The sequence below is a fragment of the Eublepharis macularius genome, chromosome 1 (assembly GCF_028583425.1).
Source record: "Eublepharis macularius isolate TG4126 chromosome 1, MPM_Emac_v1.0, whole genome shotgun sequence".
Lineage (NCBI taxonomy): Eukaryota > Metazoa > Chordata > Lepidosauria > Squamata > Eublepharidae > Eublepharis > Eublepharis macularius.
Window position 1 is genome coordinate 96,540,955 of NC_072790.1, and position 18,364 is coordinate 96,559,318.

Below are 18,364 nucleotides of genomic sequence, written 5' to 3' on the forward strand. Positions count from 1 at the left end.
TTTTTAAACTTTGTTTTATTCACTTTATGACTATAGCTAATAAATGTAAGAAAGAAAGAAAGAAAGAAAGAAAGAAAGAAAGAAAGAAAGAAAGAAAGAAAGAAAGAAAGAAAGAAAGAAAGAAAGAAAGAAAGGATCGATTTTCATGCCTCTCTTCGTTTTATCCTCAAAAGAGCCCTGTAAGGTGGGTTGGGATGAAAGAGAGTGACTGGTCCAAGGCTCAAGATGAATGAGCTTCACGGCAGAGAGGGATTTGAACCCAGATCTGGAGTCTAAAATGAAATGGTTCAACTGAGTCATATTAATCTTTGGGTCTTGCCCTCTGGTTGATTGTTTTGTTGTTATTATTCTCAATTGGGGATCTAATGATGTCATACTACATGATATGCTAAATATTTCCATCCATATCCAGTGCATTCAACAGACAGGCATACACAATGTGACCGTTGCTCTCTTTCAAGCCACGTGATAGGAGCTTATTTTTAAAAACATTTAATAACACAAAGCCTTTTAATGCTGATCTGTTTCTATTTATACATTTGGAGTATGCTTAATACAGTATTCATCCTCTCCAAATTTCCCTTGTGACTCTCAACATTGAATTAAGTCAATTTCAGTTTAGATTTCTGTGTACAGGGGAGGCTAAAAATATTGAGAAAATGAGGATGCTGCATATCACCTGCAAGGAAGCTGTACTTGGTTTGGCAGCATGTGGGCGGAACAAAAAAGAAATGGGAAAATCCACGTATGCCCATTTAGAGTCTGGAGCATAAAAACCAGGGCTCATTTCAAGAGGGAACGCACAGGAACGCAGTTCTGGCAGTTCCCCAAAGAGGTCACATGTCAGGTGGCCCCGCCCACCTGACTCTCAGCCATTTTGGGCCCGTTTCAGCCTGGATTGGGGCCAAAACGGCCTGGATTGGGCCTCTGATGGGTGGTGGATCACTTTCCCACTCAGCAGCAGCCCGATCCTGACTATCCTGGAGACTGAGCCCTACGAGGAAAGGATGAGGGCCTTGGGAATGTTTAGTTTGGAAAAGAGGAGGTTGAGGGGGGACATGATTGCCCTCTTTAAATATTTGAAAGGCTGTCATTTGGAGGAGGGCAGGGAGCTGTTCCAGTTGGCCGCAGAGGGTAGGACCCGAAGCAATGGGCTTAAATTACATGCACAAAGGTACCGGCTGGATATTAGGAAAAAGCTGCCTAGGGAGGTGGTGAGCTCCCCCTCGCTGGCAGTTTTCAAGAAGAGGTTGGATGAATACTTGTCAGAGATGCTGGGCAGGGGGTTGGACTAGATGGTCTGTATGGCCCCTTCCAACTCTATGATTCTATGATTCTATGATTTTGTGCCCCTTTTCGGCCATTTTCAGCCCTTTTTTTGCCATTTTGGGCCCAATTTCAGCCCTGAATGGCCAGGATTGGGTACAAAACAGCCAGAATAGGTGATGTCAGGGGGTGTGGCATATGCAAATCAGTTGTGCTAATGACACACTTCCGGTGATACCAAGGGACGTGGCATATGCTATTGAATTATGCTAATGAGTTATGCTAATGAGTTCCTTCAGCTCTTTTTCTACAAAATGACCCCTGATAAAAACCTAAGTAAGACAAAATGGCTTGGACAAGGCTGTATTCAAATGGAGTCCTCAGTCTCACGCAAGGAGACTTGTGGCACCTAAAAGCCCAACAAATTCATTTTCTAGCATGAGCTTCCATTTAGTCAAGAATCTGGCATCAATTAACATTGAGCCAGGGTTTTCTTATACATTGTTAGTTCTTATAAACATATAGCAATATGGCCGTTTCCACACACGTTAAATAATCCACTTTCAATACACTTTAGTGCACATTTGTAACTGATTTTCCATGTGTGGAACAAAAAATCCACTTCTAAAGGATAACTAAAGTGCATTGAAAGTGCATTATTCAATGTGTGTGGAAACGGCCTATGTTTCATTTCATGGCAGTTTCACCCATTATGCAAGGCAAGCCCAAATTTGCCATCAGAACTTTCTCTCTACCTTCTCCCTCTGGGTTTCACAACCTGTTTGTAAATTTCAAACCTCTGTTCCACACAGGGTGGGGGGTGGGGCAAGGATTACAAATGGAAGGATATTGTTATGTATTGTGGGAGTAGAAGCGAAGGCTCCTGTCCTGAGGCCTACAAGACTATTGGTCTTTTTGTGCTGTAACGGCCAATCATAACTGTTGCCTTATAGTCCAATCACTGTGCTGCAAGTAGTTACTTTGTATATCGTTCATGAAAATGAAGGATTTGAGCTGCTTACCTTGTATTGGTTGTTGTTAAAAGTGGGTGTGGTTTCTGCAAGTATAAATTAGTTACTGTTGAGCCTTAGTGTTGTCTGTCTGCTTGCAGCTTCCAATAAAGATGTTTACTATAATCAAGAACTGTTAATCTCGATATATAATAGATACCATTTGTAATGGAGTAGAGTCTGCATTTGAGCCTTTTGATACCAGTATAAACAGGACCGTATAAAAGGAAAGTGGGTTTTTTTAAACAGCCAGCTACCTAATATATTTTAAATCCCACCCTGGGTCCCACTTGTTCCACAAAGCCCTTTAAAAACACCATCGTTTCTGTGATGTCAGCTGTTAGTTTATCCCATCTTTTTTCATCTCTGCTATTTCTATATCTGGATACCTCTTTTATATTTGTCTGGCTGAAAATGTGAACTTTCTGGCCTTAAGCCTATACTGCTTTCCTTTGCACATAACCTCTAGCCCCATACATATAATGTGCTCATGAACAAGCCATCATGCACAGAGCAGGAGCCTATGTATACCAACCTCCAGGTGGGCCTTCGGTTCTTAATAACAACAACAACAACATTCAATTTATATACCACCCTTCAGGACAACATAATGCCCACTCAGAGCGGTTTACAAAGTATGTCATTATTATCTCCACAACAAAACACCCTGTGAGGTGGGTGGGGCTGAGAGAGCTCCAGAGAGCCATGACTAGCCCAAGGTCACCCAGCTGGCTTCAAATGGAGGAGTGGGGAATCAAACCCAGCTCTCTAGATTAGAGTCCCGTGCTCTTAACCACTACACCAAACTGACTCTTCCATTCTTCCAGAATTACAAGAATTACAAGTGATCTCCAGCATCACATCACTGCTAACCTCCCTCTCCAAACTCCATCTTCCCTAGACATCACCCCCAAATCTCCAGGAATTTTGTTTTGGAGATGCCAAATCTACAGGAGCCAGCATTCTGGACTCCACCTGCATGTGCTTGCCACACATGGGCACAGTGTCTCTGCTCATACAGGGCTACAAGCTGTGCTCTCTGACCCTGCAAAAGCTTGATCCAGAATCTATATAATTAATTGAACTATTTTTTTAACTTTTAGAAATCAGTGGCTAATCATTCTTCTCTTTGGTTGCACAAAAAAAGCATAACATAGTGGTGTTTAGTCCAACTGTTTAACAGAGAGGAGAAATAACTTTGCCACCTGAGAGTGGTAAATGTATCAAGTCATTGGCATCCTTCTCCAATTAGAGACTAATTCTGAGCACAGCAGAATAATGTGTCCAAAACGTATCACTGTGGGAGTAACACAATAGCTTGAGGGAAGGCAAGAAGCCAAACCACAGTTCCCTTCTGAAGTACTGCAAAGAGTGAATAGACAGTGGGTCAGATTCTTCCAGGCATTATGGCAACTTTCCATTGCTCTGATGGGGCAGGGATACCTTTAACGTGTTTGCAACAGGGAACCCTTGCTAGCTCAGAAATGTCTCGTGGTGGTATACAGCCAAGGCCAGCACAATCATAGAAGCAAAAGTAAGCAATTGCCTGGGACTCATGCCTCAGGGTCAAGCTAGACGAGCAGGGTTTTAAAGAGTTGGGTCTGGGTTACCCAGACCCAACTTGAGTTCCCAGCAGCCACACAGCAGCTTTGGGGAATGGCTGTTAAAAATATAAAGAAGGGACCAAACATCTTCGGAATGCCTCTGTGGGGTGAGGAGGGGCTCCTCCCATCCCCCCTCAAGCTGTTTTCCCATATCAGAATAGCATGGGATGGAGTTTTTTCCCGTTTTTTCTGTTCCATGTGGAGTATTCCGAGCATGTAGAGCAGTAAAAACAGAGGAAAAAAACTCCCCCTGCCCTATTGTGAAGTGGGGAAAGTGGCTTGAGGGGGGGGGAGGAAGGAGCCCCTCTCCCACCCCACCTCTCCCACCCCGCAGAGGCATTCTGGGGCTGTTTGGGCTCTCTTTTATCTTTTAACAGCTATTCCTCAAAGCGGCTGTGATAATAGATTTTTCATGCTTTCAGCACAAAGCTAGAGAACTATGAGTTCATGCTTTTTCTGTAGTCCCATAAGGAAAGGGAAAGATCTGTGATCATGCAAGTAACAAGAAGAAAATTCTCTTTCCCCACGCAGGTATGGCATATCAGAGCACTCAGCTTTTAAGATCACAGCAATTGTATTTGGGTCATCTAACAGCTTGCCACCTGTGTTTGTTATATTAAGAGGGGACAAAGGAAAAATGGATTCTTTGTCAGGAAACCAAAATGAATGGGGTTCTAAAGTAAACAAAAATGACCCTGGTGAATACTTTTTAGACAGATGCCTGGGGGCCAGAGGGTTTGTGGTCCAACAAGTTTGGCATGTGACTGGAATTCTAAGTTGTTTTCTGGAAAGGCTATAAAAGATTTTTATTCCAGTGCCAATCTGAGAAGCATGCAAGGTGGATCATTGAAGGAAATATTAGTCTTTTTAAACAAAACAAAACTATTTTTAAACTTTAATTTTGCTTGTCTAATCCTCCCCCCAACCTTTATCTCTTATCTAAAACTAGAATTTGCCAAACAAGGAAGAAATAATAATAGAAGGCTAAAATATATAAATAATCATTTATATGTGTCGTGAGTGATACAATGTTATTGTTCCTCTCTAAAGGACATAAATTGTCATATCTGTAGGAATGAAATGCTCAGAAAATTGGCCAAATCATACAGAATCAATCATATTTCCTTTGCAACCTCAGGTTATTCATTAAGAGCGTTGATGAATACTAAACCAGGCAAATAACGCATTCATGAGCAGGAAGCTGAGGGTTTCACTTGGCTAATCAGACACTCATAAGTGAATGGGAGATCCGCTTCAGTGTACAACTGTAAGGCTGAAAACACTAAATATGCTTAATACGAATGTTGAATTATGGGAAACCAAATAGTGAATTTAAAGAACTACCTTATGTGTACTACTGAATTATAGCAGGCAGATGTAATGTCAATTATATAAATGGCAAGTGCTATAAAACATTGCCCATAATAAAGTAGCAATCCTATTTCAACACTACCTTGTCTAGCAAAGAGAGAGAAACATTGACAATTGTTCCTATCACAACTCAGTCACTGAATGCTTTCTATTTCAGGAACCATTTCAATCCTATATAGAAATCTGAGCGCTTAGAAGACTGAAAGGAAGCAAAATGCAGACATTGGCAAAAAAATGACTTAAAAGTATGCATGTTTAAAAACATGCAGTAGCTCTTGGACACAAATGTTCCATTGTAAGGCTTGCTAAGAGACCTTATGTAACCTGAACTGTAGAGTGAGGTGACTTTGATAAAATACATGGCAAACAGAGTGCCTAGAATCAATGGGCTATAGGCAAGAGTCAAGACAACTCTCATGAGAAAGTTCTTGGGGAAATAACATCAAGTCTGGGAAAGTCTGCTCAGATTACTAAAATGTCATTTTCAGGAGCCCTCATTAGAACCATTCTCTGTGCAAATTTGGAAACCCTAAAATGAAAATAGTGAGCTGGTTGCAAAGTCTCATACTGTTTCAGGAATTATTCAGTGGATCAACTGGAATAGTTCAGAAGGTTAGTTTACGCTGCTGGTGGTTTTGTTTTAATAATGGATTGCTTTAAATTGTATTTTGATTGCCCTTTATTATCAGCCACCTTAAGGGGCATATTCTTGAGACCAAAAGCAGGTAAATGTATCAAACAAAACACTTGAGAATCTTTGTTTCATTTCTTGGTACAAATACGTACGATACCAAGTGTTTTGATAGTTAATTTTAGACAGCAGACAACACTTCCTTTTGGAGAAATGGGAGGCACTGTCATCATGGATATTTACAAACGGGAACTTCCTTAAAACTACAGTTCCTTACATAGGTTTGCCAGCCTCCAGGTGGTGGCTGGAGATATCCCAGAATTACAACTGATAGAATACAGTTTCCCTGGAGAAAATGGCCGCTTTGGAGGGTGGATTCTATGGCATTATACCCCACTGAGGTCCCTGCTCTCCCCAAACCCCGTCCTCCTAAGGCTCCACCCCCAAAATTTCCAGAAATTTCTCAATCTGGACCTGGCAACCAGCATAGGAGCCACCCAGTAATTGACATTCAGAAGGATACTGTCACTGAATATTGAACTCCCACTCAGCCATTGTGGCTGTTAGCAATTGATGGGTCTCTGCTTCAGAAATTTGTCTAATCTAGTGTTTCCCAACATTTTTTCCTTGGAGAAGCTCCTAAATTAATTTTTCAAATCTCAAGGTGCCTCTACCTATGGAAACATTTACAGGCTAGAAGAAGTTGGTTGTGGGAAACACAATTCAGTTTCTTCTAAATTGCTGTGAAGAAAATGTATGCATAAAAAGCTGTGATACTATGTGAGCTTATATAATCACAATAATCACAGTATTTCAAGGGATATTTGGAATTTTTATGGTACTTCAAATTTATTTATGTATTCCATGATTTCTTACAGAATCTTTTACAATGTCCTATGGAAGCCAGACTGGGGAACACTGGTCTAATCTCTGATGAAAGCCATGTAAATGAACAATTTTCTCCATTCTTATGTAGCAAGTTCCACAAGTTTAATTATGTGATAATGTGAAGAAATATTTTCTTTCATATGAATCATTTTCATTGGGGAGCCATGAGTAGCTGTATTTTAAGTTATCTTACTCCATGCTAGGCATAATTTTATAAGCCACCTTTTTATTAAACAGAAAAACTCCAGACCCTCTCCTTGCAGGGAAGATGTTCCAATACCCTTCTCTGAACTTTTCCTTTTTTGATGGACAGCTGTACATAGAAACCACACATAGAGCGATATAAAGATTTACACTACTGGCTGTTTTATTTTTTTGTCCTTTTCCCAATAATCCGTAGCATTGCTTTAACCATTTTTATGCCTGCATCATGCTGAGGTATTCACTCAGACCACAAGATGTTTTCCCTAGTCAGGTGCTGCCAGACCCCATCAACTGGAGGCATAAACTGGAAGGACCCCCAGGGACTTCAGCTGGCAGCTGCACACGCATTAGGCATTCCTGAGCAGCCTCCAGCAAGTCAACGTATAGAATCTAATAACATTCCACTTATGATCAGAAATCTTTTGTTTGAGGAATGATTATTAAAAGGTTAATTTAGGTTTGATTAAATCTTCTGGTTCATCTGCATTACAGAGTATAGTGTCACAATGCTGTTTATGTTGACACATGATTATAGAACCCTTTAAAGAAAAGAAAGCTCCAGTAAAGAAATCTGTAAAATCACATTTTAGCAGGACAGTGCTCGTTATTCAAGCATTCTACTTAACATAGAAATGTAGATTATTTTTCCAAGTCAATGGTCAGGACAGATAGAATTAATGCTGCTTTAATATTAAAAGTCATGGTGCAATCTCAATTTTCATGAAATAAGAATTTTCCATTCTATGTCACTAACTCTAATCCATTCTCAACACAGAACCCTTAAACACCAAATGTTTATAAATTATTAATTTTAATGAAATTTGGGATTTAACTAGGTTATGCTTATAAGAGGTGGTAGAGTGCCCTCAAGTCATAGATGACATGGCAACCCCTGGTGGGGTTTTCATGGCAAGAGACTATCAGAGGTGGTTTGCCATTGCCTGGCTCTGCAACCCTGGTCTTCGTTGGAGGTCTCCCATCTAAATACTAACCAAGGCTGACCCTGCTTAGCTTCTGGCAAGATCAGACTCACCTGGGCTGTCCAGGTCAGGGTGCTCTGTAAGAGTATTCTCCCTTAATTCATATAAAGCCTAATGTGGTGTCTTTTTGTACTCTCCCTTACAGATGCACGATGAAATTTCCCTAATATAGCACCTACACATACTGCTATGAGCTTTCCTTCTCCTCCACACCACTTCTGAAAGTAAAGCAGCATGATCTGGCAGACATTTTCACCTCAGATACCAGGAACAAGCGGGAGCCCAATTTGACCTTCTACTGCAGCAGTAGTTCCAGTTTCAAACCAGAACTTTAATAGCCACATAAAGTAAACCTTCACGTTACATTAAATGCATGTGCATCCTACCTGTACATGCTTACATCTGTTTGTGAAAACAACAACAACAAATGGTCACTTTACCAATGAACTAGGAACCAGTGCTGGGATAAAATGTGGGGTTTCAATCATATTCAGCTGCGTATGCATTGATTGTAACATAAGAATTATGTGATGCACATATAACAAAAAATCAAGTGTACGCTATACCCAGATTGAATGTATGTTCATTGTAACTTGTGAGCAGGGCTACCTACATGCCCCAAAGCCAGTAGGGTTTGCCTGCTGTTGCTGCTCCTTTGACATGCAGCAGGTAACAGGTGATGTTATTTACCTCTATGCCGTGGAAAGCATCATCAGCCAATTTCCACACATTAAGCCTTTATTAAAGGGATAGAACATTTTTCTCCAGGTCTGCTGGCAACACCAAATGCCAGCTGTTCTTTTCACAGACCTCATTTAAATTGACCATGTTATTAACTCCATGTAACAGGGAACTCTCTCCAAGAGAGAGGCTGAAAGGTTAGAGATGGTCTTGAAAAACTAGAAAGTAGACTTTCAGGGATTATATGGTCTTAAAGGTGGCCACATACTTTCATGGTCAGACATTGTGAGCCATCTCACCCCCACTACAAATCAGGGTAATATTGATTTTTTCCCATCAATGTTGATATGCCAGCCAAAGATGAAATAAACACAAGAGCCAGGTGGCTTCCTAATTTAAGCATTGCCAGCGGACCAAATTACAACTGCCCAGTCCAGGTCCACCAGCAAGGGCCCTCCGCCTAGCTTAGCCAGCCAGCCACTGATTGGCCAGCCTGGTGTTTTGAAGCTATTAGCTCCCACCCTGCCCCGAGAAGGCTGCTGGGAGCTGCCCAGACACGGGGAGACATGGCAGCCACCACTTTACCTTGCACCCTGCACTCTATGGCCCATAACAGGGCCCCTGGTAAGTCTGGAGCTTGGGCTTTTTGAAAAATGTACTCAAAAAGCCCAGAATTCATTCTATAATTGGACATGATTCAGGTACACACAACTCTATTGTGCCTGACTACTGCATAGTGGACAAAAATTAGGCACCTTTCACTTTTCCATTTTAACTCTCTTATCTGCTGCTGCCCTAACTTTGTGTAAAGTCAAAAAGAGTCCAGTAGCACCTTTAAGACTAACCAATTTTATTGTAGCATAAGCTTTCGCTACAATAAAATTGTTTAGTCTTAAAGGTGCTACTGGACTCTTTTTGATTTTGCTACTACAGACTAACACGGCTAACGCCTCTGGATTTGTGTAAAGTGATGTTCAGACAGCTGATTGAAACAGCATTTACATGAACCATATGAGAATTGCTGTGTGGCTATTTCAAACAGTACTGCTTTTTATGGCTACCTCTCCCCCCACCCTTGGGTCACCAGTGTTTTTCCATTTTAAAAAAAACCCCAAAAATATCACTATAGCATTGTAACAATAGTTGTAGCAGATTCTCGGAAATCCTAGGTTTCATTTATTTTTTTAAATGGGGTCTCTAGACTCTCTAACCCCTTCAGTCGCAGAGATATAAAGAGGGAAAAACAGATCTCTCCCAATGAAAGTGGCTAGAGATTTTTTTAAAAACAAAAACTGGGAATTCAGAGAACCTGCTAACCTATCATTACAATGCTATAGCACTAATCTATCTATTAAAAATGGCACTGGAACTGGGCAGGGAAATAAAAAAGTAGCACTGTTGGAAGCACTACAGACATTTCAAAAATTACTCTACAACAAATGGGAAGCACATTGAAAACCTGAGAACAGGAAAAACAGGTTTTTTTTAAAAAAATGGCTTAACCCTACATTGCAGGCAGGACACAAGTGGCTTTGTCTGAAAAGGTTTAAAAATCCATTAGCAAATAGCAACCAGCAGCCCAAACTGTTCACAAAAGCAGTGTAGCCTTGGCCAGGCAGCACTTCTTTATCAACCTCTCCAGTTAGCACTATGAATTTCTACCCATCGTATGGAAAGTACACAAGTGTAGCTACGACAAAAGCTAGTCCAAAGGCTGTCATCCAGTTGTAAGTTCTCTTTATCACCTTTGCTAGGAGGGCATCCCTTCCTCTAGCATCTGCCCAAAGCAGCCACTTTCCTCATGGGTAAGGTCAGTTACAGCCACAATCAGGAAAGGCTATCAGGGTTCTTTTTCTGCCCAGGCACTGGCCTTCCTTTGTATCTGACCATTCTAGTTTATCTTTGGCCAAAAAAAAAATCTTGCAACGTGGAGTAGAAGAGAAGCTCAACTACACAATTCTTATCAGGTTTTTATTATTATTATTTACAGTTTGTCCAACTGAACTCAAAGCATAGTTATACTGTCACCAAAAAAAAAAATCAAACAGTGCACTGGATACAAGAGTTAAGAAGTGCACACATACTCCCCATAATATTCTATCAATTTTTGCCATACAGGAATTTCACAAGGCATAGATTAAGTTTTAAGTGGCTGACAAATCAGAAGACAGGTTTTGTTTAAAGCAGTTAACACATAGTAATCCAACAGGACCTTTGTATGGACAAGAGACATACCCATCATTGTGTCAACAAAGTTTTAATTTTCTGAAGATTTATGTATTTAGAAACTGAACCTTCATCATAATGCCAGCTCGAGCTCAAAGAAATTGTCCAGATCATTTAGTATAGAAACAAATTATGGAAGTCTGTGTCAGAATCAATTTAAGAGATATATTTAAAGATTCTTGATTTCACATTTAGTCCCCAGTCTGACAAACTTGTTTTCTTCTGTTCCCTGCCAAAAATGGTATCAAAGAATCAAGGTGAACAATTATGAAGATTATACAAATTACATCAAATTAAAATTAACATCTGAAGTTACTCAGATTTTGGAAGGAAGTTGCCAGGAGGAAAAAAAGAAAGAAACATCTGTTCTAAGATTTGGCGATGGTTTTATCCCTTGCTTAGTAAAAGCTATTGAGATGTCTTTCAATACCTTGTTTTGCTGGCACATTGTTTCATTTATAACAACTTTATAATAAAATGGAAATCTGATATACCACAGTAAATGAGATGATTTGCCAATGAACTACACAAGCTTAATGAGAACAGCCACACATTAAACAGAGGCATAAAAATCGGTTGGATTTAAGCTTCCTGGCAATTCCACCGTGGTGAGCTGCAGGATGGAACTTGGCTGCTGCTGGGAACATCCATCTATATAGTATCAAGCAGGGATCAATAATTTCAGCTGTTGTATGTTCTAGTGGTTTTGTCAGCTTAGAGGCTCTGTTTCGTTTTCAAATTAATGTCCTTGCTTTGCATAGCATCCTGAACTATGTATCAGCTAACATTTTTCACAGAGGAGGTATTATCCATGGCTAGTCACACTGTACTTCTCATTTCGTATTTCCAGTTCCAGCTGTTGAAGACTGAAGTTGACCCATTACCTTCTGGCTGTTGGTGGTCAAATTGTTTTCAGGGGAAATGGCTGTGGATCAGAAACTGTGCAGGTCAGATTGGAAGCAATAACTGGATTACAGTATCAGCTGTATTGGCTTGGTGTAGGCATTCTGTGGCGCTTTTTTTTCATGCCGAGTTTTGAAGATCTAACCATTTCAGATGAGTAAGGGGATTGGGTAGGGAATAGCAAGAGTTTTCCAGCCAGAGTCTCTTAGCAAATATATAGAAGAGAGAGTGAGAAAATGAAGAGGCCAGTAGTTGACTGAAGGGCATTTCCATGTCCCTTGGTGGTGGTGGTACTGTTCAGTGTGCTTAATGGCACAGATGAAGTTGAACTTGAATTACTGTGCAAGGGAGTTGCAGATGTTGAATTCTCACCACCTGTCTAAATATGCATGAAAGAAAAAGACTGTGAAACCACAATCATTGCAATGCTTTACTTCTTAAATATACATCAATCTATATAAATTATACTACCCAGTTTTTGTGTACATCCTTATTCCATCAGCTCACAGGGACAGTTTCTCTACTATCTATAAGTCAGAATGTCTCTCAAGTAACATCTGTTCCCAAATATATTCTTGGCACAGAAAACAAAACTGAAAACTCAAGGGTCACTCAGGACCAAAGATGGTTCAGGCAACTTTTCCAACAGTCTCAAGAAGACTAAACATTACTATCATCAACTATCATTGACAACAGATATTCAACAAGAAATTACTCTTGTGCATCTAGTAAGGTTACCTAATTAGTCATCAACTCTGGATTTCCCTTAATGTATTAAATAGAGATCCTCCTTCATCTCTGTTTTGCATCAAGAACTATGTGGACTGTGAGTTCTTACACTTTCTGAACTACGCTAAAGTGAATGCTAAAGTGAATTCCAAATCAAATAAGGTGAAGCCAAAACAAGGTGCTTCTGGACTGTTATGTAACACTGCTTTGGTGACACCCAAAGGAGTGAGCAAATATCCATTTTTTGATCTGTAGTTAATTCTTAGCCTTTTTTACTGAGCCCAACTAACTAACAGTTAGCACTTTCAAGGTTCTGGCAAGGGTATTAAGCATTTGGTTTCTCTCTAGATTACTTTTATCTTATTTGGGTATTTTTTAAAAAGATAAAGTTGTTGAAAGCCTGGGACAACCTTAACAGGAGATAAGTTTCTGATAAGGTGAAGTTTAAACAGAGAATAGCCATTAAGTTGAAGACAAGGTTATGAGCACAATCAGTTCTGTTTTTCTTTGTTACCACACAGTGTTTCATACCAAGCAAGGCTGGAGACAGACAGTAGGTTTAGAAGCAGAGAGATTTTGCTTCCCAAGGCACACACAGAGCTCTTGTCTATCACTTTTTGTAAAACAGGTTTTACAGACTTTTGAAAACAATCAAACGGCAGCATGGGGAGGGTGAGCACATAAACAGGAACAGAGATCTTTTTCAAGTCACCAGATATGGGAGAAGAGTTATCTGTCTCCAGCCCAATACATATTTTAGAGTTCTTTTGAGTCATGCTAGGTAGGATTAGACAAAAAAACAAAGAACTTCTAAGATGTAATCAGATATCATTCTCCCACGATTCCCACCCCCAAATCGCTACCATTTAGCCTGAGATTCTGTTAAAAGTACATTCATGGACTAATAGTGTAAGCAAAGTTTCAGTCAGTTTGCAGACTTCTGTACAGAAAAACTATATTAAAATGAGGTTTGGCAGCTGCTTCAAAAACTTTTGGCAGTCTGGCAACTGGATACAAGTAGAGGACAACTTGGATTGCAAGACATGGTTTGATGTTTTCTGCTAGGCTCTGCAGTGAAATAAACTGTTCTTACAAGCAGACTTAAGTTCATATTCTTCCTAGATTTTGGCACAAAAGCAAAACAGTTTCATTCCTGTTCAACTCTAGATATGTTTACTTTCAAATACACTCAAGTTTCAGTGAAGCTTGCAACCAATCAACAACCTCTAGGATTAGAGCAGAACGAGTCAAGTCAAGTGACTGTGATATCCTTCTAATGTATGGCCACAATTGCCAAGGTAATTCCCACTGCATAAAACAAATTCAGAGTTTTCAAAACCAAGGGAGAAATCCTTCAAGTCAAAGTAGCTCCCTTTATTTATATTAATAAAATTTTGTTTAATTAAAAAAATAGCTCTATCTTCATTTTAATGGGATTTGAGCAGCTTACTTGCAGTTCAAGTCTCTAGCCCTCAGGGTCTTGAGATAAACTTAAAAGGATGTTCTTTGCCCACATATAAGATAAGCTTTACAGTTTCAAACTAACTAAGCTTGCACTTTTGGCTCCAAAGCTCTGTATTTCCCTTTCCAAATTCCCACTTATCAACATGTGTCTAAAACAAATGATTAAAAAGCAAAAGCCAGCCCCCAAAGACTCCCTTTTGCTTAATCTCTTCCCCAGCCAGATAATTCAGTTCGCACTACTTCACATGCAGGAAAGGCTGAGAAGGGGGAGGCAGTTGTGGTTCTTCCTCTTGGGCAGAAAAGGGACTTTCTCCATTACTCACACTTTGGCAGCTGAGACTTGGGGACTGAGGGCCCCAGAACAGTCGGGGCCGCAGAGTGCTTTCTGCCCAAGAGCCAATGGTCTAAGCATGCTGGGAGCCCCACACAGAGTCACAGCAACTTCATTAAATGCATGTATCCCATGGAAGCTGCCATGTTCATCTGGGGAAGCAGGCATACAAGAAGCTTCCAACAGAATACCATTTTGACTTTCAAGTGCCACAAGAGTCTTAAGGATGTCACCATAAAGAATCATTTTACATTTCACCATTACAAACCAAGGACACCATATGCTCTATAACATCTGTTAGGCTATTGACATTGACAATTTTTTCTGTGGGAAGGCTGCACGGAAAAAGAGCAAAGTCCTACACGCTGGGACCAGCTGCTGCTTCCCTTGGTTCTCATTTTGCCCCACACCTTCAGACTTCAATTTTTTTCCACAAACAAATATAAAGATTTGAAATGCTCAGTTAGGTCTAATGGAGAACATCCCAGTCTCACAATAGACAGAGCATTTAAAGCTGCTTTTCTGAGTTGCCCGATCTCTCTGCTGCCTTCTACTGGTTAATCCTTTATACCAGCCTTGGAACTCTATAGCAAGCTACCTCTCTTTACTTTCAATATTATCTCATCCATCTTAAAACTCAAGAGATAGGCAAGGAGAGGGGGGAACCATGACTAATCCAATTTCTATAGCAGAAAACTTGCAACAGACACTAAAAAATTAAACAAAATCACACACATTATTTTTGTGACAAGCTAACAGCTACATGCTTAAAAGAAAAAAGCAGAATGCAAATGGAATCCTACAAAACTGATTGGTTTGAATTTGAATCAAGGAGCTTAAGCTCTTCAGAGGAAAAAAGTGCTAAAGGGGCTGTGCTTAAACGTACAGCATATTGTGAAACCTCTGAAAAACACTTCAGAGCTTTACTTAAAACCATTTTGGGTTATAGCCAAGGTTGCTTGTAGGTTCACATTACATTTTACCTATTTGATGGTGCTACAAAAGCCCAGGGTACTCTATCACTGGTGAGAGGCATTTAACAGAACATACTCAAAAGTCATCCTGTCTCCAGCGGGATACTGATAAGAACCACTTGGGTGCACACAGCATACATAGAACCAATTCTGTTTTCTACTAAATTGCCAGTGACTTTTTTTACACACGTTAGTTTTGCACTATCAAAAGCAGTACGGTGAAGAGCCTCACTTTTCACACCTCATTCTCCACAGAACCCCTACACTCTTATAGCTACTGGACACTTGCTTCAAATACTACCCATCGTTGTCACCTTTGTCCCCCCAGCTGTCCTTTTATTTTGTGTTCCCTAAGAGGTCCGTCAGCTGAGAAGCAGGCTGCCTTCGAGCTCCCCAGAACTCTCCGAGACGGGAGCCAGTTGTCTTTTAGCCCAGTTACAAGGGCGCTTTATGCGACCCGCATGCTTACGTGTCTCCAAGACTAACGGTAGTTATTTTACCAGCTGGTGGTTGTTTTACTCTTCTCTTACTTTAAGCTAAATCTGACGAAGAGAACTCTGACTCTGGAAAGCGTCCACCCTGGAAGTCGTATGGGTCTTTCAGGTGCTACCGGACCCGAATCTTGCTCTCCTATTCTACGGACTGGCACGGCTACCCACCTGAAACGAACATACTTTAGACTCTGGTGCCACACCAACTGCGAGCAGCGGCGGGCAGGTGTTTAAACTTTAAATGGGAGAAAACCATCTGTTTTACGCAGACAAGGAGGGACGGGGTGGTCAGGGAGAGTAAAGTTATTGCTGACCAAGATAGGTGGTGGTGCTGTGGAGCCACTTGAGGGGCTCGACCTGCCGGCTCAAGACACCTGGATCGTCATGAAACACAAGATTGCCAGGGAGCAGATCCTGCGCACTACAGACAGCGGTCTTAACAGAACCGACTGGCAGAGCCGGGAACCCAAGGGTGGGGGAAGCCTCGGGCTGCCCCTAAGCCTAAACGGCGAGGGTCGAGGAGAGCTCCGTACTGCCAGGGCTCACCTGAGTGGGTAAGAGAAGCGCCAGGAGCAGGAGCCCCAGGCCGAGCCGCGTAGCCAGCGCCGTGCCCATGTCCACTCGTGCAGCGTCTCCGCTCCGCGTCCCTCCCAAACCGCTCCTGAGATGCGAGGCGGAGGAGGCTGCGCGGGGCTTTTATGGGCGAGCCGGGGCGGGGCGGGCCGGAGACCCCGGCTCCCTCTTCCCACCCACCGCATCGGCTACCCCCGCCCCTCTTTTCGGTTAACCCGTGCGCGCGTTATCGCCAGCTCTGGTTGGCCAGAACAGATAGTTGTAAGAGTGCGAAAGGTGAGAGCTGGACATTTTTCCTAAAAGAGAGGCTCTAGGCTCGGCTCCGTACACCTGGAAGCTCTGGTCTCATTCCAGGTCTACGGTGCTGGGCAAGAGTTAGTCAATAAGGAGGAGGAAGTACTCTGCACATGCTCAAAGATGCTTTTCAAATAGCTCCATCCGATTTTCCAAGCTGGAGAACTTCGGGGCAAATTCAGTTCAGGATAGTCTCCACTTAATGCTACTGTTGGAAAGAGCAGTGATTTTTCCCTCTCTACTGGAAAAGGGAGTCAATCCAGGGACTTAAAGTCCACTCTACCACCACCAATAATCAGAATTCAGTTATGCAACACAGAAAACAATCCCAAACGAAGCATCTTTGCTCATGTGCAGAGTGCTTTCTTCTCTGTAGTGAGCAAACACAGCAAGCCCTATGCATCTGTGTGGGCAGGCTGGCTTTTAAGGACTTCAGCTTCCCATATGCTAAAGGCTTGGGATCCATTAGAAACTAAGCACCACTTGTGAAAACATGCTCTTGAAAGAACACACATACGCACATGGTCACACATGAAGCGGCCTTATACTGACTCAGACCATTGGTCCTTCAAGGTCAGTATTGCCTACTCAGTAGCTCTAGCAATTATTCTGTACTGACACAAGAGTAAAGAGGTGTATGTCTCACATTAGCAGTGCTTATCTTAATTTCTGTCTTGTTGTGCCATACGAGCACATTCAGGGCAGTGGAAAATGAACTTTGTGGCTTCTTTGCCTTAGAATAGTTAATTTGTTGCCATCTCTTTAGATCTGAGCCTTTTCTTCTCCCCAGGCTTACATAGTCTGCTCTTCCCCAAAAGGCAATGGCAAGGAGTATGTTTAGAATGCCAAAGGTCCAGGTTTCTGTTGTCCTGGATTCTTTGGAAGGATTTGGGGTGTGTTTGTGTGTGAAGAAAATATAACAGATAGATAGGTTTAATTTCATCCCTAGCTAGAAATATCTCAGGTTGGGGAAAGGTTGGAAAAGACCTTTCTGGGAAGCTTTGGAGAATTGAATTGTCACATGAAAACCTCTGTGTACATCTCCGCGTACATTGTGATGCTCTAGAAATGCTATATTATGTGTGTTGGAACATTACCCATGCTTTATGCAGAATATACTAACTTTGTAATGTATTACTTTTTTGCATGTTTGTTACATCTCTTCCTTTCCGCAATTATTTGCAAAATAAATTAGGAACACTTCCTTGAAATAGGGAATGTGTAGAAAGCAGGTTTGGAAGCCTCTGCCACCAGTGGCCTGGCCGTGTGTTTCTGTGGAAAGGCAGCTGCAAGGAGCCTTTTGAACAAGCTGTGCCAAGTGAGCCCTGCAGGGCTGCTGGCTTCAGACCTGGGCTGCAGCAATGATGGCGACAGTGGTGAGCGTACACCCCTTGCCATCTGTGACGCTGCCAGCACTGGAGGGGGTGCTTTGCTCAACCTGCCCATTGGGAACTTTCCCAGAAAGTTAAAAGACCAGCCAGTCCATCCTGGATGCAGACAGGAACTAAACCAGTCACGTTATTAGGGCTGGAATAACTGTAATAAACCAGTTTTATGGTTATTTAGGTCAGTGAAAGTTCATAAATCATGCATTCATGGAGACAGGTTGAATTCAGTGTGATGTGGGCTGTTGTTGTAACCTAAACCTGAATTCTAAAAGGATGATTAAAGTATGACACAGGATTAACTAATTAGCATTAGATAATCTTGACTATAAATCCTTGAGATGGTCACTAAAATAATT

At 41.5% G+C, this 18,364-nt stretch overlaps 1 protein-coding gene across 1 annotated transcript; it reads right to left on the reverse strand.

The window, feature by feature from the left end:
* Positions 1 to 10,589: 10,589 nt before the first annotated feature.
* CD24 (CD24 molecule) lies at positions 10,590 to 16,407 on the reverse strand. The gene is made up of 2 exons (XM_054990985.1): positions 16,300 to 16,407; positions 10,590 to 12,143 (listed from the first exon to the last, which is right to left on the reverse strand). Exons 1-2 carry the CDS (start codon positions 16,366 to 16,368, stop codon positions 11,970 to 11,972), a joined length of 243 nt encoding a protein of 80 aa, XP_054846960.1. The 5' UTR covers positions 16,369 to 16,407; the 3' UTR covers positions 10,590 to 11,969.
* Between the last annotated feature and the right edge of the window lie 1,957 nt (positions 16,408 to 18,364).